Source organism: Lacerta agilis, chromosome 7 (assembly GCF_009819535.1).
Source record: "Lacerta agilis isolate rLacAgi1 chromosome 7, rLacAgi1.pri, whole genome shotgun sequence".
NCBI lineage: Eukaryota > Metazoa > Chordata > Lepidosauria > Squamata > Lacertidae > Lacerta > Lacerta agilis.
In genome coordinates this window covers 77887893-77915845 of record NC_046318.1, presented here as the reverse complement: position 1 = coordinate 77915845, position 27953 = coordinate 77887893, and the positions used below count along the sequence as shown (strand labels likewise).

Sequence of the window (27953 nt, the reverse complement as noted above, 5' to 3'; positions counted from 1 at the left end):
ATACAAAGCGAGATATGTCAAGCCTTTATTTGTTATAATTGTGATGATTATGGCGTACAGCTGATGAGAATCCCAAATTAACAATTTCAACTTTGGGGTTTTTATCAGCTGTGTGCCATAATAATCACAATTATAACAAGCAAAGGCTTGACATATCTCGCTTTGCATGTCATGAGTCTATCTCACATATTAAACTCCAGTAGCTAATGAAAACAATTGCTTACATAAATGGACTTTTCCACGATATTCTAATTTTTCGAGTTTCACCTGTACGTTGCAAGTTTTTAGACAAGCAAAATCAGGTTCGCCTTTTCCTCGCGCCTACAAAACTTGAGGATTTCTCCCACAGTTCTGAGGGGCCTAGAAAGGAACCTGTGCGTTTTGGACGAGGACAGAGCTGTCTGATGGCCGGCTTTTGTATTTGCAAAGATCCAGGTGCAGCCATTGTAGTTTTGTGGATCCCAAGAGGCCTCAGTGCAACCTGACACTTGAGCTGAACCTGACACTGCTTTCTTTCTCACACCATCTTATTAAATAAGACGCAGACAAGAGAGGGTTTCACTATCAGCAAATCATGTTTTCTCTTTCTCGCTCTGTTTCCCCCCCCCCTCTCTCTCTCACACACACACACACCCCACAACAGTTCAGCAAAAGTTGAACGTTTGCACAAGTTTCTGGCCAAATAAAGAAAATGCTGTACGGTCCACTTGGATGCTGCTGCTTTAAATAAATTAATAAATAAATAAGCAAACAAACATCCAAAGTGATCAGAAGCAAAACAGGTGGTAGCTTATGACACGGAACTTACCTTGGGAAACTGTTTTACTGGAATTAATACTTTCTGTCCCAATTTCATATTTTTGTTAATCACCACATCAATGTACTTTTCTTCTTCCTTGCCTTCCTCCCCTTTTTGGAATTTTTCAATTTCTGCAACAGAGAGAACACCATTTGTTTTTAGCGTTAATTTCCCCTAATTGCTTTGAACTCATCTTCTGATTTACATAAAAGTTTTTCTTCAGGGCAATTTTGAAAAAAAAATATAATAATAATCTCACAGTACGCAACACGGGAATCCGGTCTATTTTTTTTTTCCCTATCAAGTCAAGTACTCTCTTCTGTGGCCGACAGCAGCACCTTCAGAAATCATTTAAATACTTGGTCGCTTTAACAGGGGGTGCCGTGGATGTAATCTGTCTGCATGGATGCACCCTAGCACATTGCTATGCTCCTTCTGCATACGTACTATGCCCTGATTTAAGCAATGGAGAGCAAAGTACAGCTGCTGAATCCCAGATTTCACTGCAATTTATGGCTGTCTGTCTGTCCTCATGGTTCCAGGTACACTTGGAAATCACATGGGCCAAAGATTTGAGGTTATATATATATATATATATATATATAAAAGGAAGCAGAAATATGCCTTTATCTGGTTGGTTTCTTCACTGCTGCTCAAACTCACACAATTCATCAGTCAGGGAAACGAATCCTCTCTTTTTCCTTTTTAAGAAGTCATCTAATCTAGCAGCTGCCAAGTGGAACCTACAATGAAGCATTGCAATGCATTGTTCCAGTTAGGGGTTCGAGAATACCATATGCTGTAAAGGGCTCAAAACCAGGGCCTTCCAATCTCCGGCTCCCCACCCCCCAATATCTGTTCTTTTCCAAATGACCCTCAACATCCCATGGCTCCTAAAAAATGTCAGGATCTCACTGGGCTCTTGGAAGGGTTTGTCCGCTTAGGTTATAAATGTGGTGTAGTTACTCCCTGCAAAGCGCTGGGGCGGATCTGAAAGTAGTCTTCTGTCATGGGAAGGGAACCTTTGGGTTAAGCCCAACAAAGAAATTCTGGGACAGTTCCTTTCTTTTAGGTTTAACGCACGCTGTGCAAAACTACTTCCTTCCATACGCTCTTCATCCTCCTAAGAGGAAAGTGTTCTATTCCTGGGCCTTAATCAGCTGCTGCCTAAAGACATTTAGGACTTCATACCCCCTGAAAGAGGCAAGGAAAGTTGTCAGCACGTTCAGAACTTTGCAGTTCCAAATTAGAAGCAGGCGGATTTGAGAAAGGAAGGAATTAATCCTACACAACTCTTCAATTATTCTCAAATAGTTTTTTTTTTCTTTCGCCATTTAACAAGGGCTAAACCTGAACGCAGTATTCCTAAGTACCTCATTAATGATGCCGATACAATGAATATTCATTATCACGGAGAAGTATATTTAGCCATCATTTGTTCCGCTTTCTCCCAAACTCTTCATTAAACACAAAAAGGCCTCTGTTGAGGCTTTGGTATCTTATCTAGAACGTAAAATGCCCCATGTGAAGAGGGCAGCCTTAAAATAAACCCATTCTGTACCTGTGGAGGCACATTCACGATGACAGTACTTAGCATTCATAAGGCACATAGTCGTGATCAAAGCGTGACACATGCAGTAATCTCTGCAACTGCTCTGTAAGACAGATGGGTGTTATTATCCCCGTATTGCAAACTGAGGGTTAGACACTGCTAACCTGCCTCGGGGCAATGAAGTAAGTACACAGCTGACAGCAGCACACATATTCAGCATTTCCCCTCAAAACAGACGAGGCAGAGTAAATGGCCACAAAGTTTTTATAGGCTACTTTATTTTAGTTAGGAATTTTAACTTCCGTTTGGAACCCCACTGTCAAACTTGTGGGCGATGCTGCTATCCTAAAATGAAGTTAGGACTGCCAACCTCCGCAACTGCCAATGTAACTGTATTTGCCAGAAAACATTATTTTGGAAACAGGACCGAAATAGACACACACACACACACACACACACACACACACAAAAGCCATGCAATAAGCAAAAGTGCAAACATCTGCTGTTTTGCTTCATTATCAAGCTATTCCCCCCCCTCCGGAATTCTTCAGCCGAAACCAGTTCCTAAATACGTTAAGGATGAAACAACTGCAGGTATGCAATTAAACTTTAAAAAACCAAATCGTATCAGATCAGCATTTTTCCCCCCACCACCACCACCAAAAAAAGGAAGCAGGAAAATGTTTTCAAATCAAGAATATGATGGAAAACTGGGGGAGCTGGCATTTCCTTGGAAGAAGAGCAATCCTAAAGTTGAGACAGACCTACGGATACTAAAGAGAGAACAGTGTTAAACTGCAGTAAAAAAAAAAAAAATACTATAAGGAATAAACAATACTGGGAGCTGCTATGAACAGCTGCTATAGAACCTGTTCACGAGTGATTAAGAGCCAGGTTAGACTAAGGCTGCATACAAACCATTTCTTTAAAGCACATTCAAAGTACATTCCCCCCTCAAAGAATTCTGGGTACTGTAGTAAAAGGGATGCTGGAAACTGTAACTCTGCAGTGTTAGAAACAGATACGAAAGCTAGGAGTTAAATGGTACCTTAAATCTAAGTTATGGCCGCAACAACGGGATGTCAAGGCACGCTTTTCTCATAACAAGAATGCAAAGCTGAAAAATGAACGAACTGCAACTAAAATGTTATATTCATTTTTCACATGGTCTACTCCTTCCCCTGCTCACCCCCCTCATATTCTTAAGAGGGTCTCTTCCATGGGTAGGCAAACTAAGGCCCGGGGGTTGGATCCGGCCCAATCGCCTTCTAAATTCGACCCATGGACGGTCCCGGGAATCAGCGTGTTTTTACATGAACAGAATGTGTCCTTTTCTTTAAAATGCATTTCTGGGTTATTTGTGGAGCATAGGAATTCGTTCTCCCCCCCCCCAAAAAAAATAGTCCGGCCCCCCACAAGGTCTGAGGGACAGTAGACCGGCCCCCTGCTGAAAAAGTTTGCTGACCCCTGGGCTCTTCTTCAGAGAGTAGCTGGAAGTGAGGAAGCAGAAAAAAGGTCCTCCTTTCCTTCCACTCTGCAGTTTTAATCTGAAATCTTAGGCGCAGTACTGCGCCCAGAGCTCAGAAACTGCTCGCGCTAATGAAATTCCCTGTCGCAAAATGCACCTAGAACAATGGGAGTTTCGAACATTGTAGCACTGTGAAGGAGGGTGACCTACAGTCCCAGAATTCTTTGAGGGGAAGAATGCGCTTCCAAGGTGCGATGTGTACACAGCCTAAGTTATGGCTGGCTTAGCCTAGGTCAGTTTTTCCCAACCCAACACCCTTTCCATACATTTTGGGCTACTGTTCCGGTCAGTCACAGCCGGCATGGTCAATAGGAGACAAAATATCTGGAAGGCATCAGGTTGGGGAAGGCTAGCCTAGGTAGAGTTGGTCCGAATCTTGTTTTGACTACAATGCCACACACTGCATAGCCCCTGCCCAAGGCTTAGGCACTATGGCGGCTCCTTCGAAGTACAGTGGTGCCTCGCTAGACGAATGCCTCGCTAGACGAAAGGCATTTGCTAGCGGAAGGCTGCCCCGCAAGACAAAAATGTCAATGGGGCTGCCTCGCAAGACAATTTTTTTTTTTGCGCGAAAACCTCTGCGATCCATTGCCGCTTCGATAGACGAAAAATTCGCTCTACAAATACATTTGTAGAACGAATTATTTTCGTCTAACGGGGCACCACTGTATCTCAAAACACTTAAAAAGCAACACAGCTTATGCAAACATCCCCATTTCTATCAGCTTGAGAAAGGATATGATGCACAACTTTTTATATTTGCTAGAGTGAAACAAAAAATGAATATGCTTAGTTTAAGTTTGGGTTCCACATGCAAGTTTGATATGAAGCAAGTATTTCAGCTTGGGTTTTTAATATGTGAGCTGCACATACAACCAGTTCAGTGAATCAAGGCTTTGATTTGGATGGTTCTGCGCATCTGTTGCTTTGTTCTGTGCTCTTCGGGCTCTCCTATATTTCCTAGGGATGATAACCTGGATGAACGAATGTAATTTTAAAAAAAACTACCAAGCTTACCTAACACTGTATTGGCATCCGCCCACTGGTCCAATTGCATCAGCATTCATTGATTATGGCTAAGGAGTTTTACGGAGTCAACCTTTAAAAATGGAAAACTTTCCATGGATATATGGAGCGCCAGGGGTCGGGGGGGGGGGAATTCACAGAAAATTTGCCATTCCCATTTTACGCTACTCAGCAGCATTCTTCTATGCAGCCATAGAGGGCTATCAAGATTACCATTTTTTTTCTGTGTATAAGACGTTATTTTTTCCTAAATTTCTGAAGTTTAAAATAAGGGGTCATCTTATACGCGGATAGTGCACAGTGCCTTTTTTGTAATTTGGGGTTTTGAAAAAATAAGGGTTGTCTTATACATGGGGGCGTCTTATACACGGGAAAATACGGAAACTTTTGTAATTAATTTTGTTTTTATTTTTAATATTATTATTTTTACTTTTATTTATTATTAATTGAGGGCAAAGTAGCACAGAATAATAGAATATTAAGAGTTGGAAGGGACCCAAGGGTCATCTATGATACAATGGTAGAACCAGAAGTTGCAAGCTTCCTACTGTCACTTTGACCGGTTTCTTGTCACCACAAAATAAGTGTCAAATGTGACCTTGTCCATTCTCATTTCCACTTCTGTTTTGAGGAAGCATGAAACCCAGGTGCTATCAAAGCAGCCCCAAAACTCACTGCAGGATTGTTTCCAGTATATAGCATGCTAAATTAATAGTGGATAGCCAAGCAAGAGCAATGAGGAAATCCAATCAGATTTTCAAGGTCGAATGAGCAGGAGGATTTGCCTTCCCTTAATCCCTAGATTACATTCTGTACTACTAGTAGGCTTTGTGCGTCTCCTAGCTCAAATATAATAGATGAACATGTGATTAAGGTTTCTGATAATGCTAAGGATTAAAATCCCGTGTTCCCAAACCATGGACCCAAATGTTTATTGTAGTCCAGAAATTCATGTCAGTGGAGGAATTACTGGATTTTGTTCAGAGCAGAGTAAGCTAAGCAAGGATTGCTTCCCACTGAAGCCACATGGCAGACCGTAATATAATTGAGTGCATTAGATAATGGAAAAGTAGACTTGTTTCACTTTAATCTCAAAGATAGAATTAAATCTTCCTCTGAGAGGACTAGCTATGTTACTTCTATTAAAGTTGTGTGCAAAAGAATTTAGGGCCTCATTAAAGTGATGTGCTGCTGTTTTTTCCCTGCTGCACGTACTTCCTGCTCTACAGACTTCCATCAGCAGCCAAGGCCAAACAGGAAACACTTGGATCTACGTAGACACTTCTGCAAAACCAGGAGTCCTTCTGATTCATCAAATACAATTTCCGCGAAAATGAGCTCCACATTCAAAATATTCTAACTGGTGGTGCCACTGTGGTCGGGTCTTCCTGGGTGACGCCAACCCACAACAGAGCCTTAGCAGTGGCAGCCCCCTACTTGTGGAAGTCCCCTCCCTGGTGATGTGTGCCAGTCTCCATCACTAACTTTCAGGAGGACTTTGAAAACATTCCTGCTGACCCTGGCATTTGATGGCTGAAAGATAACTTCCCAGCAATCTTGAAATGATTAGCTGTGAAGGCAATGTGGTTGTTTTACATCTCTTTAGACATTTCAAGTATTTATTATTATTATTATTATTCATTCTACCACTTACATGTTTGTCACCCTGGGTTCCTCCTTTGGGGGGAAAGCTGGGACAGAAATGTAATATAAATAAATATTTATCGCCCTTTCGTTCTGACAGCATACAAAGACTCTTCTCAGGACTCTGCCATTGGGGTTTTATTTATTTCATTTTTATCTTAGCATGGCAAATGCAAGTGGAGAGTTATGAGATGTCTCTCTGTTTGAAAACGAAGCTGTCCCAAGGAGTAGCTTAACCTCTGCTTAAGACATTCGTTTTGCCTAGTACATTATCCAGGTTATTATCACAAAATAAATCTTTAATGGGGTTCATAATGGTGCTTTAAATCACAACAGTAAGCTCTACAGCTTGATCTTAAAGTTTAACCTGTGATGGGCTGCAATTGTAATGGGCTGGTTTCTACATACAACTACAGGCATACCTTGGAGATACTGTAAGTTCAGTTCCAAACTGCCACAATAAAGCCAATCACACTTTTTTTTTTTGTTTACCGGTGCATATAAAAGTTATGTTCACACTATACTGTAGTCTATTAAGCCAGCCAGCCCTGCCCCACCCAGTGCAGGGGTGGGAGGGCAAAACCCCAGCTCCAGCCCTTGCCAGGTCTACCCCTATGGCAAGAAGAGGGGTGGGTCTGTGTCAGAAACTCAGAAACATAAACAAGACACCAAATGGCTCCTTAAACCAAGGTTAAAGTTGCCAAAACAGAGTGTCTAGTTGCCATTTTGGGGTAAGACCGCTCTAAAGTCTTATTTTTCAAATGATGCACTGACCGTGATTGATTCCCAGTTAAACATCTGGCTAGTTCAGATGACAACTTTGAGCTCAGTTAAGAACTTTGAGAACTTAAAGAAGAAAAATCACCTGATTCAGCGACAGTCCACACACACACACACACACACACAAACACATACACATACTTATTGGAATATCACTTTTTCTTAATGGTGACTGCTCCTATTCCGAAAAAGCATTTTGGTTCATGATATTAATTCTGATTGTGCAGATAAAATATAACTGATTGAATTCTACAGGATGTGGTATTAGTGTGTGAAAACAGTCCAGATCCAATGATCCTCAGGCATGCACCTCCAGATGGTGGAGATGTCAGTTGCCATGTGGGAACCCATACATCTTCAACTGGTCACAAGTGGTAATAGCCAGGTGAAAAATGCGCCTGGCACCCGGCTAATTTCAAACAGTGGTGGCGGTGGCTGTGCCCTTGTAAGGAGCAATGTCTGTGAAGTTCAAAAAGCAAAGCACAATAAAACGAGCTATGCCTGCAGTTCCAAACAAGATCTACACACCATAGGAAGACTGCAGAAATCCACTTCCAGCAAGATGCTGTTTATAGAGCTGACTGCTATAAAGGTAATTCAGGGCAAGTTACCAGGCAGGATTCAAATCACTGCTTAGGGCCCACACAACAGGCTTTGTACTAATTCAGTGGATGATTAAAAAGAAACAAAATCTATATTTAAATGTATAAGAAACCCCCGTGGCTCGTGCCATTATCAGTTTCAAAAGCAGTTTCTTTTGCTGCCCAGGTCTAGGAATTCTGTCTACTGCATCTGCAGAAAGAGTAGATCCTTCCCATGGCTGCTTTCATGAATAAATCAATATTCTGCAAGTCAAATTTGGGACTAGCAAGCAAAAACTAACAAAATCAGATCAGATGGCTTTGCAACTCTCGGACACTCCAACTAAGGACATATTTACACTATTAAATTCCTGCATGCAAGTGTGGAAAGTGGGTATCCAAGCCAAATCCGTTCACATGCAAGTATGAAGTGGCTGTAACTTACATGACAAACATGGGCAGAAAACTCGTAACGACACAACTTACTTGATATAGGATTTAATGTGTGTCGAAGGTAAATTAATGAGATAATAAGCATCTGGGCAAGTTAGCCAAGAACACTGGACTGGTATGCTGGAAGAAATCTCATGTATGTAACAAACAAGTCATGTCTATATTTGTGACCTGTTCCAAGTTATATACTCCCTTTTTGTAGATGCAGCAGCAAACTGATTTGGCATTACTGGTTCTCCTTGCTGCTTCATAATGCCTGCTCTTTAGATGTCTGATATACACCTAAAGCCATCACTTTCATGTCTTTCTTCTCTCCAACCTTTGAAGAGCCCACCAAATTTAGGTATCTAAAGTCTTCCTTGCTGGTTTATATAACAGCTTCTAGCTATATTCTCTTCGTTTTATGGCTATCAGCATGTCCCGCTTTCATCTCTTCCACAATTCAGAGACATTTATTTCCCTACCCTTTTGGTTATGCTTCTTTTCACATTCAGCGCCATTTCCCCTCAACAGGATTCCACTAACTTCTCAAGGAATCTTTTATTTTATAACCTGTTCTTCCCCCAGAAAGCTCAAGTCATTGATGGGACTCTCTTCCTTCCCCCCCCCCCAAAATGGTACACAACCTTCAAGTCTCTCCTATGCACACCTGGCGTGCTTCTTTACCAGGTCAAATTTCTTGTCCTTCAGTAGGTAACTGAACATTTTCAAAGAAAGGCAGATTCCTTCCCTTCTCTTCTTTGCATTTACAATTCCAACTTACCACTAAAGTCCAACCAAGGCCTGGATGAATAACCAGGTATTCAACTGGTGCAAAATACTCAAATAAGAGTAGGTGTCAGCCATTTCTCAGAGGAGGAAGATTTTCAAAGTTATGTGCTACTTCCAAAAAGACTCTCACCCACTGTGCTGTGCAGAAGATACCAACTAAAGGCACCAAAGCCCCCCCAAAAAATAATAATCCTCCTCAACAGATCTGAAACAGGATAAACTGCTCTCTTAGGAATCCAAGTTCCAAACTGTACAGGTTTAAGGAGCACATTGGCAGCTACTACAGAATTCTGCTAAAGGCCATTAATAAACTGAACAATTCTAAAAACTCTTTGCGATGGAAACTGGAGTAAGCAAGGCCTAAAACAATCATGGACTCAGGGGAATATATGCCCATATCTGCAAGTATTTTGTAAGACAGCCGAAGTTTATTGCCCAATTTCTAAAACACAGGCATTGCTAATATCAGATGTATTTGATTTAAATCAAGAATTTCACCAATTGCAAGCAGGTTTTGTAACACATTTCTTTTTAAAAGTACTGTCAATATACTTCAAATTATTCGAGCTGTTCAAGACATAGAATTCCACAAAGGATGGATACTATCTGACAGTTAAATCAAGACACAGAAACATACTTTGCAGCTCTGCTGGGTCAGAAGAGGACCCATCTTGTCTACCATTCCATTTCCAACATGAAATATGCCTCTGAAAGCTCACAATCAGGGCAAAGAGATGACTCTTATTTTACACCCACACCCAGAAACAGGCATCTAGAGGCACACAAGCATGGATGCTCAGCTATCGCAGCCAATGCAATAGACTTCTCTAGCCGTTTGTCTGCACCCCTTTGCAAAATATTTAACTCAGCAGCCCTCATGACGACATGTGGAAGCAAAACCTGCTACCGGTACATGTGAAGGAGCACGTTTTGACTGGCTGACTCTACTGCTCCATTTCAGGGGGCTGCACCAAGTCTTTTGCCCCCTTCAAAAGTATTGCTCCCACACTGAGTGGGAAGGTGATTAGTATCCCCAAGCATCCACGCACACAGTGCAAATGTCCACATCGGAAAAGCCTTCATGCATACAGCTGTACATGAAAGAAGGCTTCCTCACTGGAGATGCTGGTGCTCAAACCAGAGCGTGCAACATTGGGGTGGGGATAGACCCAGCTTTTGGGGGGCATCCTTACTCCCTGTGTGTGCACACAATAATGCAGGGGTTGTCAACCTGCTCCCTACCGCCCACTAGTGGGCGTTTCAGGATTCTAGGTGGGCGGTAGGGGGTTCTACGGCACAAGTTGAATCCTCCTTCCACCGAGCACTGGTGGGCGTTAAGGAAATTTTACCATCAAGAAAGATGCATTAGTGGGCGGTAGGTATAAAAAGGTTGACCACCCCTGCAATAATGCATAATCAGCGCTTCTGGAAGAGGCTCCAGTGTTATTTGCAAGGAGGGGGAAATGTCTATCCATTTTTCTCCATATTTCTCATGATTTCATAAATTTCTAGCGCTGCTGAACACTCCTTATTCAGGAACAGTCCCACTGAATACAATACAGATTACACTGAAGCTTTTGCTGTCTTTTCACCATCGTTGTGCAAGATACATGTAGGATATTGTGTGTGCATGCCCACCCAAAAACAAAAAAACAAACAAACAAACCATACCCATACAGATGCAACTAAAAAAATCCAACCAAAAATAATACACCCAAAATAACTAATACATGGAGAGGAGGATTTCTCTCGGCATTAACCCGATTCAACAAAACTGCTTATAGAATCCTAGAATCATAGAGTTGGAAGAGACCACGAGGGCCATCCAGTGCAACCCCCTGCCAAGCAGGAAACACCATCAAAGCACTCCTGACAGATGGCTGTCAAGCCTCCAGAGAAGGAGACTCCACCACACTCCTTGGCAGCAAATTCCACTGTCAAACAGCTCTCACTGTCAGGAAGTTCTTCCTAATGTTTAGGTGGAATCTTCTTTCTTGTAGTTTGAATCCATTGCCCCGTGTCAGCTTCTCTGGAGCAGCAGAAAACAACCTTTCACCCTCCTCTATATGACATCCTTTGATATATTTGAACATGGCTATCATATCACCCCTTAACCTTCTCTTCTCCAGGCTAAACATACCCAGCTCCCTAAGCCGTTCCTCATAACTTCCCTCTGTGTGAACCACAATTAATGCAGTCCGTCACTAATTAATCGTAGCTTCCCAACTCATCTGAACCGACAAATTAGTTATCTGCTTTGGAATAAGCGACATTTCTAAACAAACTTCAGACTGTGGTTTAACATCCTGACTTGTTCGGAAGCTCCTAGCCAGCTTTCCAGTTCAGAGGAAGTCAGAAACAATGGTTGAGGATTTCCTGCTTTTATCGGGCCTCACTCAACGGGGGCAAAAGGGGCTTGTTCATGTCTAAGCATTGATCATCAAACCACAGCCAGTTTTTTTGCCTCCTGTTGACACACTCTACTTTTCTGTATTTATATACAAAACCGAATAAGAGTAACATACCGGTAATACTGACAAAACAAGTGTCATTAGAAAATATAGGCAAAATTCGATTCTTTTAACAGAATGTGAATTCCTCAAGTTTCTCCTAGTAGAATAGTTTTTTTTTCCATTTCCCCCAAGACAGACATACCAGGAATAAACAGTACAGTCATACCTCATGTTGCGCTCACTGCGGGTTGCATTCAGCGCGGGTTACGAACGTGCCGAACCCAGAAGTACTGCAATGGGTTACTTCCGGGTTCGGCAGTTCGCGTATGCGCAGAAGCGCCGAATCGCGCTTTGCACATGCGCAGAAGCGCCGAATCGCGTCGCACACATGCACAGACGCGGCACTTCATGATGCGTTCTGCTCATGATGTGAACGGGGCTCCATAACGGATCCCGTTTGTCTCCAGGGGTACCACTGTACGAGAACACAGCAAAATAAAAAGTATCAGAAAAATGGAACGGCTTGCTATACTCATGCAGACACTCTTCTACTCCCCCACAACTATGTTTTCCCTGCTCCCGTCTGTTTCTGTTCCATCTTTGTTAGTTATTTTGACATGCAGTAATCAAGGCTAGACATTAGCTCCCCGCCCCCCTCTAAAATCAAGGCAGCGAGAGAGTTTAGGTTCTGTAAATTAGCTAGATCAGCACAGTTTGCCCTGCACTGCTACTACAAACTCAGCATAACCCAACTACAAGCAGTGGATGTTTTGAATCAGCATTTTGATGCAGTCCAATAATTACTTAAGTTTCACCTCAAAGGTTTGTTCATCTGTGCAGATAAATATGTACTTCTTAAAAGAAAAGGTGGGTGATTAGGAGAGAGTTTGTGTTTCTGCATCTGGAGATGGTCTACGGCAGGCATTGGCAAACTCTGCCCTCCAGCTGTTTTGGGACTACAAATCCCATCATCCCTGACCAGTGGTCCTGTTAGCTAGGGATGATGGGAGTTGTAGTCCCAAAACATCTGGGGAGCCGAGTTTGCCTATGCCTGGTCTAGGGCAGGGGCCTGTAATATATGAACTGAGATAATGTTGCGCATTATTCTTTGGATTTCCTAAATCTAGACATCCCCTGGACTATGCAAGCACACACCCAAACATGGCCCCTACACTCCATTTCCATCCAGTTTATTCTCAATGATTTGATTGTTTTAAAGAAGCCCAACCTATGCTCAACCGACAATGACCACATGCCAGGAGCCGAAACTACTGCTCAGATCAAAATATTGCCAGAACAAGAGATCATGACCTCATGCACCAAACACGCCATGCACGCCGGCAACATCAACCATGCAGATGACCCCGGCACCAGGTTGTGTATTCACAGTATTGACCAGGCACTGTAACTCTCCAATGGTTTGACTTCCCCCCTGAAGGCACACTCTTCTACTGTCTCCCGAGACAGACAGATGCCAACTGACACCGAATGCAGGAAAACATCTGGGCCTTGGGAATGCAAACCTCTTAAGCGATGGAAAGAGCAGAGCTACTGCCCTTGGCTATGATCTCCCTTACTTGTGCGGGGGATTTAAATGCCCAAACAGGGCCCAAGTTCCAGAGAGAATCCATTCCGAAGTCTCCTGCCTCCCACGCTCAACACAAAGAACTCATTTTCCGATACATGAAAAATAGCTATGAGAAATGTAATTGATTCTTTCTGTAATTATAATAGTAAAAGATGGACCATTACTGAAGAAACGATAATAAAAGGAACAGCTTTCTACTTAGCTGCCTTTTAGAAACACAGCAGGTGCCATGGTTTGAGTAGGCTTGACACACTAAACCCTTTTAACTAAAAAAAAAAAGAAATGCCACCATTTCAGAAATTTGAATACTGTACTTAATGAATATTTTCAAAAACACAAAAAAGAAAGGTGTATTTTGATGGTGCCCACAGGCTTACTTCAACAGAAGCTAAATAAAATTGTGAAAAAATCTCTCCTGTAGAGCTGACCAAATATATTGCTACAGATTTGGGGTAACAGAGTTTGGGGGTTGCAAGGGCACCTTAACTGCTAGAGTTAGTGAATGTTTGAAATTAATAAATGGTAGAATTGAGATAATATTCGGAGTATTGAAGGGGAAACGCCAGGCCAGTCAAAAAAAAACCACAGGCTACGCTTTTTTTCCAGGTCAGGGACTCAAACTTGTAAGAAATACAATTACTTTTGTAAGAAAGTAAAGTACTTTTGTAAGAAAGAAAAGGTGCTGGAAGCTAGTCATTAACCCATCAATGGAAACCATCAACCAGGCAGGGGGCTCTGCCGGTGAGGGGAGGAGATTGCCAAGTTGTCACACAGGAAAAAATGTGTCCTTTTGGAATTTAGAGGGGTTTGGGGGGGGGGAGAGACTCAATCAGCTGCTGAGAAGGCCAGAACTGTCTTGGCAGGCTGGCTGAAGCTGAGAGAGAGGCATGGAGATGTCTGGGAACCAGATGCTGGGTTGCTGTGAAGGATGGGGTCCTCCTGAGATGTGAATGCTGTGAAATTTCTCTCTACTTAAAACATTTGGTGTAAATAAATCATATTTCAGAGACTCTGCAGACTCCACCGTGCCTCATTTTCCCCAAAGGAACACAGGCCCTGACTGAGTGCCAAATGGCTTGGAATATTGTGCCGGGCGGTCGGCAGAGATTGGGGTGGCCAGTAGCAATATTGTGAGACAGACTGAAGGTATTATTTTTAGCAGTTCATGCTTACAGAGGCAGGCTTTATAACATCTAGGCACACAACACTGAGAAGGGCTGGTTTATGAGACAAGAGGCAAGGCGCCCCATTAGAATGGGTACTCAGGATCTTTCCTAGTAAGAACCACCTTAGGAAGCAAGACAATGAGCTTTGAAGCCCAGGGCTCTCCACAAAAACCAACAGAAGGCATGAAGAATAGCTGTGGTGGAAAAGACCAAAGGTCTATCTAATCCAACATTGCTTTCATAGTGGTCAACCAAATGCCTATAGGAAACCACAAAAGCAGGAGACAGATGCAAAAGATGTTGTACTCAATACATGTGCTAGTTTAAGAACCAGCTCAACCAGACCCACAGCAACCTGTCCTCTAGCAGAACAGAGCCAGACCACAGAGTCCACTGGCACTAGAGAATCCCACCCACTTCCATTCATATTCTGGAACGGTGTATTTCCTCAAGATGGAAATGTTTCAGATGTGTACAGGGCCACACGCACGTCCCAAGCAAGTGTGATAACAGGTCTCTTGAGATCAGACTGTCATTGCACCATGAAAGTGGGAAATTATATTGTGCTCTTGTTATGTTCCCCGGCGTACCAACAATAGTTCAAAAGCTCGAAATATTCTCAACGTTTTCAAGTCCGAGCTGTTACTGAAGGGAAGAGCTCCATCTCTTTCGATCGTAATGATCTGATTGCCAAGGACAGCATACAGATGATTAATGCTACGGCCCAAGTCAACTCCTCCTAGCAAGATCAGGATAAGGGTTAAGCTACATTTCTCACTTTTAATTGCACAGACCATTTAGGTATACTGTGTGAGACCAGCTATCTTCTACAATTATCAGACTCCAGAGGTCACCAATTAGAACCCTGCAAGGATTGGAATTAAAAAGAAGGCTTTGCGATTAGGTGAAGTAATGATCCAAAAAAGAGATTAGTTCTGTTCAGCCTGCACTCATTATAAAAACCATTTCCTTTGTGTGAAGATTCAATGTCTTGTTTATCCTCCTGGCGTTATCTCACTATGGGACAGAAGTACAATTGCGTGGATGTCGTCTAGAGGAGGCACAGGAGGGCATTCAGATATTGCTGGATGCGAGAGAAAAGCCTTTGAATTTCACTATTTCTTTCTAACCAGGGATGTGGGCATGGCTGGCAGCGGTGTGTGTGTTGGGGGGGGAGACACTCTGAACTGTAGGCATGGCTCATTGTTCTTCTAGTGGTGATGAATGAGAGGGGCTCAGGGTCAAGTCAGATGGCCAGAGCTTCCGAAATATAGTCAGAATAAATCTGCAGGGCATCTAACACATTGAGAGGAGCAGGTGAGGGAGCTCAAAACAGCAGCCCCTGGGGAGACCACAAGAGTCAGAACTCAGCCCCCTACCCCACATCTTCTCAGAGATACTTAAAAGGCACTTGCGCCCCAAGGTGATGCCAAGGGCACTGCAAACCATCATCAACCTTGTTTGGTCTTTTGTATTTTTCATTTCCGCTCTGTTTTAGCATTTAATTTGTCAGTACTTTTATATGTTACCTTGAGCACCTAAATGCACTGATGAGTCTAGCTTGTTAGGCAAAATAAATGAATGCAGATTCTTCTGGCCTTGAAATATTATTTTTCTGGCACCATTAACAATCCTTGACTTGCCCAGGATAGGCACCAAATGCTAAACTCCAACAACACACTTAACATTCCTGAAAACATTCCTCTTTTAAACCCAGATTTCAAGGTTGGGTGCCAACAAAAAAATACAGTAATATATTTGTGTTACTATGGGATGGACGAGGGGGAGGAAAAACATTTCCGAGTAACTTTTGCTCTTGTGTCGTTACTGGAAAAATATATCCATTTTGCGTATCGCATCCTACAGGCCCCTCTTCCAGTAGACGCCCCACTCGCAGGGAGGAAACTCAGCAGTAGAAATGGTTATTTGTGCTGATAAACATCTGTAACCAAATACCAGTCAGACTTACTGGGTCCTAATTCAGACAGGGAGATCCGCATAAGGAAATTAAGATCTTATATTAAGATCCCTGTTGGGTAGGCAACAGATCATGGGTAGGCAAACTAAGGCCCGGGGGCCGGATCCGGCCCAATTGCCTTCTAAATCCAGCCTGCAGACGGTCTGGGAATCAGCGTGTTTTTACATGAGTAGAATGTGTGCTTTTATTTAAAATGCATCTTTAGGTTATTTGTGGGGCACGTGATTCATTCATATTTTTTTCCCCAAAATATAGTCCGGCCCCCCACAAGGTCTGAGGGACAGTGGACCGGCCCCCTGCTGAAAAAGTTTGCTGACCCCTGGATTAGATCAATGGGCACAGCACAACATCCTTTGTTTCTTCGTACTCAATTTTCGTTTTCTCTACCCTCTCCTTTTTCACTGCTCAGAAATGCATGCTCATCTGAACACACGAGGGGGAGAAGAGAGGCTCTCCAGGGTTGTTTTGCAGTCGCAGAGCTGAAAATTGAATTCCCGTTTCCAACTCTGGGGGCAAAGGAAATTCACTTCTGAGAGTGACAGAAAAGAATTATAAAGGGCAAAAGACAGTTGCTACCAATCTGCTTGAGTGACTGATAACTCAATCCTGCAAATGCTTACTCAAAAGTAAGCACAACTGTATTTACAGGTAGGTAGCCATGTTGGTCTGCCATAGTCAAAACAAAAACAAAAACAAAATTCTTCCAGTAGCACCTTAGAGACCAACTAAGTTTGTTCTAGGTATGAGCTTTCGTGTGCATGCACACTTCTTCAGATACGAAAGCTCATACCAAGAACAAACTTAGTTGGTCTCTAAGGTGCTACTGGAAGAATTTTTATTTTATTTTATTTTATTTTCATTTTGTATTTATTTAAACATGCTCAAAGGGAAATGTACAGGACTGCAGTCCAAGCATCTCTTTCTGTGCACCTGGTGATTGCAAGAAAAAGCAAAACATTCAGTAAAGAGTTCTTCCCCTCTTTTAGAAGTATTGCACAACACAGGGGTAATCAACATGGTGCACGGAAGGTCAATAAAGTCTTCCGCCCTTTTAAAGGTAAGTGTGGCCTTCTCAACTTATGTGGTTTGCTCTTCACAAACCAATTGCCCTCATTAACTTACACAGCTTGTGTGCTCTTATGCTGTAGTTTTCAGTGTTAATAAAGAGGTCACCTGAGGAAGGCTTCTGTCACCCCCAGTAGGAATGACAAACATAAAACAACAGCAGAATACGAAGGACTCAACACCATCAGCAAACTAAGAACATACATGAGCAAGAGGTCAAACTCAATTAAATGAATTGCAAGAAAGTGTTAAAACTCATGTTGATATACGGATAAAATTAACCTTTTCTGCACTTTAAGGCGTTAAAAGAACTTCAACTGCAATTTAATATCATACAGTAAAGATTATCTAGTTTAGCTGCAGCTGGGAGCAAACAGCCTGACAATGAATTAAATCCCAGGTGACACTGAATTTCAGCCTATCATGTATGTTCTTTTTATAGCCATATAAGTAGCTGTCTTCTGAGCAAAGAAGATAGGTATCTGTTTTCCGCTTTGAAACCTAGAGCAAGAGGCAGCTTGTTTCTACCTTGTTATATTGCTTGAGACACGTTGACCTATCACTGGTCTATGATCCTTCAGGGAGTTTCGCATCTGCAATCAACTATATTTGGACAGGAGCGACTCCAAGTGCACACGAGCCTTAAAAGAACTGAGACAGAAAAGGCTGGACAGAAATTGTACGTTCCATGGTGTTTTGAAGTGGTGCCTTGATTTGCTAGCAATCGAGACGGGGGAAGCAAAGCCCTAACATGAAGCGACACTGGAAAAGGCAGCGAAATGTAGTTTGTTTCTGAGGGTCAAGCTAGATGTGAGCAGGAGTAGGTCTCTTTCTCTCTTTTTTAAAACAACACCTTATTACAGACCTTATGAGTTCCAAAGTGGATTGAAACAGCAGGAGAGGGGCAGACACACTGCCACAAGCTATTAGCGAAAAATTGCCCTCCCTAAATCTCTTTACTCCATTACCTGGGGAAATCGCCTGCGGGAAAGGGGTATTATTTATTGAATATATACCGCCCTATACCCGGAAGTCTCAGGGCAGACAGAAAGGCAAACCATCCAGTGGTGGAGTAGGGATTCTGTTAAATTATTATTAGTCACCCATCTGACTGGGTTGACCCAGCCACCGCAGTGTAATTCCTCCAGAGGTGGAGTACTGGGATAGCTCAGTCAGTAGGAGCATGAAACTCTTAATCTCAAAGTCATGGGTTTGTGCCCCACACTGGGCAAAAGATTCCTGCATTGCAAGAGGTTGCCTAGATGACCCTTGTGGTCCCTTCCAACTCTACAAGCCTATGATTCTACGAAATATGCTGGTAGCTGCATGCTTTTAATGGGTGAGGATGAAGCCAGTGGTGGATGTGGCCACCACATCCCCATCTTACTGTTTCCTCCCCCCCCCCCCCCCGATAAATGAACTGATCACTTGCAGGTGCCTCTTCCCCCCTCCTCCCATGTCTACATCAATTTTTGATGACCTCCCTCCATTTCCTCCTCACTTCATGACTCTCTTCATCTGCAAGAAATTAGGCAGAGTGCAACCTGTGACCCTTGGGTTGAAGATACCCCCCTTCTAATAAATGCAAGTTCACTTATGGCTATATTATTGTTTGATTTCATATACCACCCTTTACCCACAGGTCTCATGGCCACAAAATCCATAATCAAATTAAAACAACCTAGTAACCCCCCCAACCCCCCCCCCCCCACATTTTAAAAGAGCATAGGATGTTAATCAAATCAACCAAAGGCCTGGTTTATTAGAGTATGCGTGTACATAGGCATGCATATACATACAGATGAGAGATGCTTCATGAGTCATTATGCCCATTTTACCCATGGCCCCATACTTCAAGTTACCTTGCTGCTTCAAATGCCATAAAGTGAACCCTATATCCACGATCTCAAAGCTGAGTGATAAACCATAAATCGAGGAGGAGTGAAGTTGGGGAGATTCTAATAAAAACTGCACTAATGAAAGTAATTTAGCAAAGTGTATTTTTTCCGATTTATGAAGTGCACAGAATGCTTTTTCACCATAATGTGGTCCCCAAACAGCTTCCAATCAAATACAATAAAACCAGGACAATTAAAACTGAACACAACGAAGATCTGCAGGCAGCAGTTAACAGGATAGCAGCACAGACTTGGCCTGAGACAGGCTTCCTCAAACTCGGCCCTGCAGATGTTTTGAGACTATAATTCCCATCATCCCTGACCACTGGTCCTGCTAGCTAAGGATCATGGGAGTTGTAGGCCAAAAACATCTGGAGGGCCAAGTTTGAGGAAGCCTGGGAACAGATACGCTTTAATCAGGCAGCAGCAGATCATCAAAGGTGTAACCATCAATATTTTCCTGGGCAAGGAGAGGGGAATTCCAGAGTTAGGGTCCTCTTAGTGATTGCATTTTGCCTTGCATCCTCCCAGACAGCAATATTCGCCAGCGAGATGAGAAGGGCTGGCTCTGCGAATCTGAGAATCCAGGTTAGCTGTCAACAGGGGAAAACACGACCATCAAAAACCTATATATGTAGCCAGGGCAGATGCTGCAAAACAGCTCTGCACCAAAATGCACCCAGCACTCTTAACAGAAGCCACCTCTGCTAGCTGCAGTTTAAGATCCATCTTCAAGGCCCTTTGGTTATTTGCCCTAAAATGCACACACAAAAGACAGCTGTAATAATTGGTAAAGTCTCAATGTGTTTCAATTAGTATCTTTATGAAGCAAAAACATTCATATTACTCCTTTTTTTAAAGTTCCATCAAAAACTACACTCTGAAATAACTTTGAACACAGTACGAGCATTGAATTGTTGAGCTATTTTCATGAAGGAGTAATACGGGTTGTTTTTCAGTGAAAAGGATAGTGCCAAAACATGTGGGAGCTTACCAATCCCTGCAGCTGTCTCTTTTGTGTCTATAGTAAGTTACAAGTGTCGATCCTCTTTTGTTTCCTTGCTTACAAAACGCCTCCCTGCTTTCCATGCAGCTATGCATTGCTAAAGGTCATTTATATGAACAGAATTAAATAAAAGCGGGTGGCGTGCTCATTTGTCCAAAAGAATCAGTCTCAGATTGAGGTTGAATCCTGACAAGACAGAAGTACTGTTTTTGGGGGACAGGAGGCAGGTAGGTGTGGAGGACTCTGTGGTCCTGAATGGGGTAACTGTGCCCCTAAAGGACCAGGTGCGCAGCCTGGGAGTCATTTTGGACTCACAGCTGTCCATAGAGGCGGAGGTTAGTTCTGTGTCCAGGGCAGCTGTTTATCAGCTCCATCTGGTATGCAGGCTGAGACCCTACCTGCCTGCGGACTGTCTCGCCAGAGTGGTGCAAGCTCTGGTTATCTCGTTTGGATTGCTGCAATGCGCTCTATGTGGGGCTACCTTTGAAGGTGATCCAGAAACTACAACTAATCCAGAATGCGGCAGCTACACTGGTGACTGGGAGTGGCCACCGAAACCACATTAACACCGTTCCTGAGAGATCTACATTGGCTCCCAGTACGTTTCTGAGCACAATTCAAAGTGTCGGTGCTGACCTTTAAAGCTTTAAACGGCCTCGGTCCAGTATATCTGAAGGAGCGTCTCCTCCCCCATTGTTCTGCCCGGACACTGAGGTCCAGCGCCGAGGGTCTTCTGGCAGTTCCCTCACTACGAGAAGTCAAGTTACAGGGAACCAGGCAGAGGGCCTTCTCGGTAGTGGCACCCGCCCTCTGGAACGCCCCTCCCACCAGATGTCAAAGAGAAAAACAACTACCAGACTTTTAGAAGACATCTGAAGGCAGCCCTGTTTAGGGAAGCTTTTAATGTTTGATTAATTATTGTTTTTTAATATTTTGTTGGAAGCCGCCCAGAGTGGCTGGGGAAGTCCAGACAGATGGGCGGGGTATAATTATTATTATTATTATTATTATTATTATTATTATTATTATTATTATTTCTAACTGCTGTACTCTAGTGCCATCCTATCAGAAAAGCCAAATCCTACCCATGTTTTACATAAAGCAAATACTGATTTCAGTATAGGACTGTATCAGGTTAGCATGCCTGAAGCATTATCACATCTATCTTCTCTTCCGGCATGCAAATATTTTCCCTTTAAAAGGGGAAAGGAAATGGGTACCATTTTTTCTATTGCCACAACTTTGTCATATTTTGAACTATATTTCCATACCCAGCAAATAATTAGTTCAGAGAGAGGAAAGTGCATGTGAATCTATTCCAAAATTGACCTATCTGGGAAGGAGGAGATAATCTATCTTCTCAAACAGATTCTTGCTTCAAACTGCATGTCTTTGAAGCAGTGCTTGTGTCAACCAAACCAAGCTGTCTCAAACCCTGTTGCATCTATTTGCTTATTCCCTTCAGAACTTGCTTGATTAGATGTTATCATCTTAGTGCGTACGCACACAAACAGGTTTTGAAAAATCTTCATCCTAACCTATCGCAGGGTTCTATGGTAGGAAGCTGGCTGAGGTTATTCTGGAACTGCATGTAGCAGAAGGCCACCGAAAGAACCGGGCATGACTTGCACTGCACAAATTCTACGTGCTCACAGTCGGGAGGTACAGCAAGCAAATTGCATGAGGTCTAAGGGCCTGGGGACTGTTGCTGACTCATGCACACGGTACCAGGCAAAATGCATTGTCTTGCTCAGTCATGTGCCCTTCCAAACAATGAACTGGCAGAGTGGGGAGTTAAAAGAAATTATAATGAAACAAACCTGGAGGTTTGAGCTATCGCTAAGCATTGAGAGTAGGTCCTATTCCTCTGGAACTAGTTCAATTAACTGGAATGGTCGAACAGCCTCATTACTGGCAATTGCTCATTGCAACTAAGGTGACTGGAAAGCAGGTGTATAGAAATAGGTGAAATGGGCTTCTAAGGCAGCATGATTAAGATCAAGCTTATGTTTATAATGCGGATAGTCAATTTTATTGGCAGCATTCCTATACACTACCTGTAATTTGGATGCAAACCTCTGCATCTTCACCGAGGTGACTACACAAGCAGGTCTGCTGGAGGGAGGGAGAGAGCACAGCTTCCTCCCTTTCCTATTAAAGAGTAAACATGTGCATTGAACTGCAAGAGTCAGCTGGGCAGGTAGGTTGTACTGTGTTTGCAAGGTTCCTCCAAGTTGCCTTATTGCCAGCCTTCCCCAAGCTGCTCCTCTCTAGATGTTTTGAACTACAACTCCCCTTAAAACCCAACCACAAAGGCCAATTGTCAAGAATGATGTTTTACTCCAACAGCATTTGGAGGTCACCAGGTTGGAAGAACTGATCGCCGAAGAATTGATGCTTTTGAATTATGGTGCTGGAGGAGACTCTTGAGAGTCCCATGGACTCAGCCCTGAGTGCTCACTGGAAGGACAGATCCTGAAGTTGAGGCTCCAGTACTTTGGCCACCTCACGAGAAGAGAAGACTCCCTAGAAAAGACCCTGATGTTGGGAAAGATGGAGGGCACAAGGAGAAGGGGACAGAGGATGAGATGGTTGGACAGTGTTCTTGAAGCAACTAGCATGAGTTTGGCCAAACTGCGGAAAGCAGTGAAAGATAGGCGTGCCTGGCGCGCTCTGGTCCATGGGGTCACGAAAAGTCGGACACGACTGAACAACAACAAGAGCACACATATTGATTATCCTATACAGTTTGCCCAAAACAGGAGGGTCCAAAGATAGCAAGGCACCTGCAGACAGCTACACTCAGCTTCAGATACTGACAAACCACCCATCACCACACACACACACACACTACGTTCAGCAGTGTTGTGTGTGGCCACACGTGCGTACACAGCAATAACTATGTGTTTCCATGCCATTCAATGGGCAAAGCTCCACCCAGACGTTCCTGTCCCACCACTGCAAATCACGTGGTCCAACGTCTACATGAAAATATTTTACTACTTAACTGAGGACGCACACAGATTCTGTAGGAAAGATCTGTAGCATTCCCCTATGCTTCTTTGCTGCACTTAAGCAGCACACTGACACAATGCACTTTGCTTGAGAGCAACCTTACCCCCGACTTCCTCTGGAAGGTTACAGATTGATGAAAGTCATTTTGGCCAGCAGCCACGGTCTTTTTAAAAATCACTCCATAATTACAGCAAATAAAGACTCCCCAAAGGCACTAATGTTGAATGTTTGCTATACAAGCTATTAACATAAGTGGCATCTGTAAAAAAAAAAGGATTCTCCATTACTGTACATTTAAAGCTGTATCCTCGGGTCTCTCATATTCCTGTTGCCTGCTGCTTGCAAAAACCAAGTGTCTTTTTCTCCATCTCTCTGGAAAAGCAATTTTATAGACTATTTGCTTCATTTTAATACAACTTTAAGTGTTAAGGACAACACCTAACCACCTTGAGTTTCTTCATAAAGTACAAGGGCGGAAAATTTCCATCATTTATTCTTTTCTACTTCTAACCCCCTTCATTATTTTCAAATGGCGAGCTATGCTTTTAGTATTTCTCATGATCACAGGCAATTGGCAGACTTAGTTGACAGCCAGGAGGATCTATTCTCTAATCTATTTTTCTAAAGGGGCCATCTGGTCCACTCTCTTAATTCCCCCCCCCACTCCACATTTCCCCACACTCTAGATTACATTCACTATCCTGGCATATTTCAATTACGTTTTTTTAAAAAAAAAAAAAAAAAAAAAAAAACATTTCCATCATAGGATAGCTGCCCTGACTGATGCAAGGTAAAATTTTATTACTGAAACCTGATGCATTAAACCTTCCCACAGCTCAAATGGCTAATTAGTTTTCAATAAAACTGAAACAAAATCCCCCAGTTACACTTTATTATGCTCTGCAGCCCGACATCCATTACAACTCAATGCGGTCACTCTCTCTTTTTAAGACTCCCAGCATCAGTGAAGGCAGATGAAGGAACTCCTATGCAAAACCATGGGCTCTTCAAGTATCAAGCAGCCCACTGAGAAAGGCAGGGGCACTAACAATGCTAGCTGGATAGCTCAGGGGCTAATAACGCCAAGGTTGCAGGTTCGATACCCACATGGGACAGCTGCATATTCCTGCATTGCTAGGGGTTGGACTACATCAGGGGTTGTCAACCTGGTCCCTACCGCCCACTAGTGGACTTTTCAGGATTCTAGATGGGTGGTAGGGGGTTCTACGGCACAAGCTGAATCCTCCTATCAAGCACTGGTGGGCGGTAAAGACATTTTTACCATCAAGAAACATGCATTAGTGGGCGGTAGGTATAAAAAGGTCGACTACCCCTGGGCTAGATTATCCTCAGAGTCCCTTCCAACTTGATGATTCTGCCTACCACTCGTGGAAGTAAGGTCACACAGTGAGGCCAGAGAGAATTCCAAAAGTCAACTATAGAATACAAGAAAACAAGGGGCTGCCAAGTGTTATTATCTGTTGATGCCCATCTTTGCAACTTAAGTGTAGGCTTAAATTCAGACTAATTTGACAGCTTGGGCCTCCTGCCAGCCAGCATTTAGAAGCCAAGCTCACAAGAGGCAGTGGTTTCGAAAGTGGTCTAAGAGAGGGAAATAATGTGTTACATCCTCCGTAAAGAAAACGTTTCAACTGTTAAAGCATGGAGATAAGTCCAGATACGTATTTCACTGAGATAAGGCACCCACACATTTGTAAAGATCTGCAGTGCCTGTTAAGCCACTCTAGCATATTTCTGTGGGCTAAGGTTAAGTGAGGTAGAGGCAACATTTAGTCTGATATCAAAAGGGAACATATGAATTTGCATTACTGTCTAATCCAGGCATCCCCAACCTGCGGCCCTCCAGGTGTTTTGGCCTACAACCCCCATGATACCTAGCTAAGCTTTAAACTATTTAAATGAAAAACCACACTTAGCTGGATATGGGGAACTTACCAACCATAGGAGCTCCCATGCACCATGAATGCATTGCCCCACATATTTCTCCTTATTTGAAGAGAGGAAATGTAGATTGAGGCAAAACTACATGAGTTGACTTTCTGGGATACACTGTAGCGCCTTTTATACAGCAACACAAAAAAGCTTTCCTGGGATACTGTTCTTCTGCACAAATCACTCCTGTTGCTTTAGCGCTGCTTTACATTTTTAAATCCAAGAATTAGCTGCAGAAAATGCAGCTAATTAGCTGAATGAGAGAGCCAAACAGATGGGAGAGGGGAGGGATTTGCTTGAAATTCTGAACTGGAGAGACTGAAGACGAGGAATGGAACCAGGAGACCAAACTTCTAGGGACTTGTTGGATTTTACAGGGAGTGAATCCAGATTAAAACCAATGGAAGACTTAAGGAGCCTTGTTACAGATTGGTTAAAGTACCACCAGTTACATGACATGTTTAAATTAGATTTTTAAAATGGATTTTTGGACCAAAGCTCACAATTTGAAAGAATTATTACAGAGTAAGGATAAATAAGGACGCGGGTGGCGCTGTGGGTTAAACCACAGAGCCTAGGGCTTGCCGATCAGAAGGTCGGCGGTTCGAATCCCTGCGACAGGGTGAGCTCCCGTTGCTCGGTCCCTGCTCCTGCCAACCTAGCAGTTCGAAAGCACATCAAAGTGCAAGTAGATAAATAGGTACCACTCCAGCGGGAAGGTAAACAGCGTTTCTGTGCACTGCTCTAGTTCACCAGAAGCGGCTTAGTCATGCTGGCCACATGACCCGGAAGCTTTACGCCGGCTTCCTCGGCCAGTAACGCAAGATGAGCGCTGCAACCCCAGAGTTGGCCATGACTGGACCTAATGGTCAGGGGTCCCTTTACCTTTTGAGGATAAACTATTGTCTAAAATGTATAACTTTTTATTAGAATGGGCAACAGAAGCTTCAACGACACACTGGGCAATAGATACAGGACACAGATTTAAACCTCTGGGAGAAACTTTGGAAGAATGATTTGAAATTTACCACAAGTTACTCATTGAAAAGAATTATATGAAAATGATTCACAGATGGTATTTAACTCTAGTAAGTTGGCTTACATATATAAAGCAGTCAGATATGTGTTGGAAATGTAAAGAAACGGAGGGAACCTTTTTTCATGTGTGGTGGATTGTGTACAAACGTAAAATATTGGAAAATGATCTATGAGCTGAAAAAATTGTTTAAAATAACTTTCCCCAAAAGAACAGAGTCCATATTGGAAATAACCCAGTCATAAATTCCTAGGTGTCAGAAAAACTTATTTAAGTATGCAACAACAACTTGAATTTTGTTAGCCCAAAAAATGGAAAGTGAGGGAGGTCCCAGGCAAAGAGGACTGCCAACTTAAGATGTTAGAATATGTAGAACTTGCAGGTTTAACACATAGAATAAGAGAGCAAGAAGAACATATATTCAAAGAAGAGTGGGAAATGTTTAATAAGTATATGGAAAATAATTGTACACAGCTGGAAACTCTGGCAGCACTAAGATAAATACAACAGGGTAATTGATGTTTTAGTGATGCAAGAGTGGAAAACTGATGGAAAAGATTATAGTAAAATACGCAGGAATGAAGGGTAAGTGGAATGAACCTTGGAAGAAGTAGGGGGTAAGTCATTGGATACATAACAGTATGTAAAATGTTTGTTTTGAGATGTAAAATTAAAAATTGAATTTTATTTTATTTTTTAAAGCAGGAGACCAAGCCGGACAGACCTACATACATAAGGAACAATGATCTGGCAATTGTTAAATATGGGTTGTACTGATCTTGTGCATTCCATTTGGTTTACAGTTTAAGCAGGTTGCTCTTGCTTTTTAGAAGACTTCAAAAGTATTTCTAGCCTCTTTGAAAATTACTGAAAATGTACAAAAATAAATTAGGCGCAACTGCACAACAGTGCATACACTGAGTGAAACGCACATACAAATGTGAAATGTTGTGTACACTTTTATAAAATATTTGCAAACTGGTGGAGAACTCAAGTTTGGAAAAATCAAAAGCCAAGAAGCAAAAACTGACAGATCCAGTTTGCCTCTATTCAAAACAGGTAACAGGAGAAATAGAATTAAAGTCTAGTTTTGTCACAGCCATGCTCTGGCCTGGTGGCAGCAGTGCTTTATGTTCTGGAAATGTATTCCTAATGCTGCAGACTGGTCAATGATGAGCTACTCCTAACAGCAACAACCAAACTGGGAGATGGGTGAGAATTGAATGGAAGTACTGGCAGAGGAAGAGGAATGCAGGGGGAGCGCAGCAATCCCGGCAGGGTGCCATCACGGCTGTCGACTCCGCCCCCGCCCCCCGGGTGCCGGAGCATGAAGCTCCGCCACTGAATGGAAGCAAACAGTGCATGATCACTGTCGTCCCAGTGTGGGTTTTAGATGTTTGCCTCGCCACCACCAATTGCAAAACTGACTAGAAGCACTTCCTTTTCAAGATTATTGGAATGCTTTAATTTTAGAATCACGCATTACATGACCGAGAAGGCATGCACTTCAACTGAGACTCTGCCTGCTTAGGCTGTTCATGAGCTACGGCTTCATGCATCAGAGCAAGGAGAAGGAGATCCTGCGAGTTTAAGCCATGTGCATCAGCATCCCGATGAACATTTCTATGTCAGCATTCTGCTCCTCAAGCCTTAAAGCAGCG

The 27953-nt window shown here is 42.9% G+C and overlaps 1 protein-coding gene across 1 annotated transcript in view; it reads right to left on the bottom strand.

Annotated features, from left to right (window-relative positions):
* The window catches only part of KHDRBS3 (KH RNA binding domain containing, signal transduction associated 3), a 107310-nt gene that overhangs the window by 64190 nt on the left and 15167 nt on the right, over window positions 1-27953 (bottom strand). Inside the window, 1 exon segment of the mRNA XM_033155892.1 lies at window positions 809-930. Coding sequence (XP_033011783.1) covers window positions 809-930 — 122 coding nt within the window.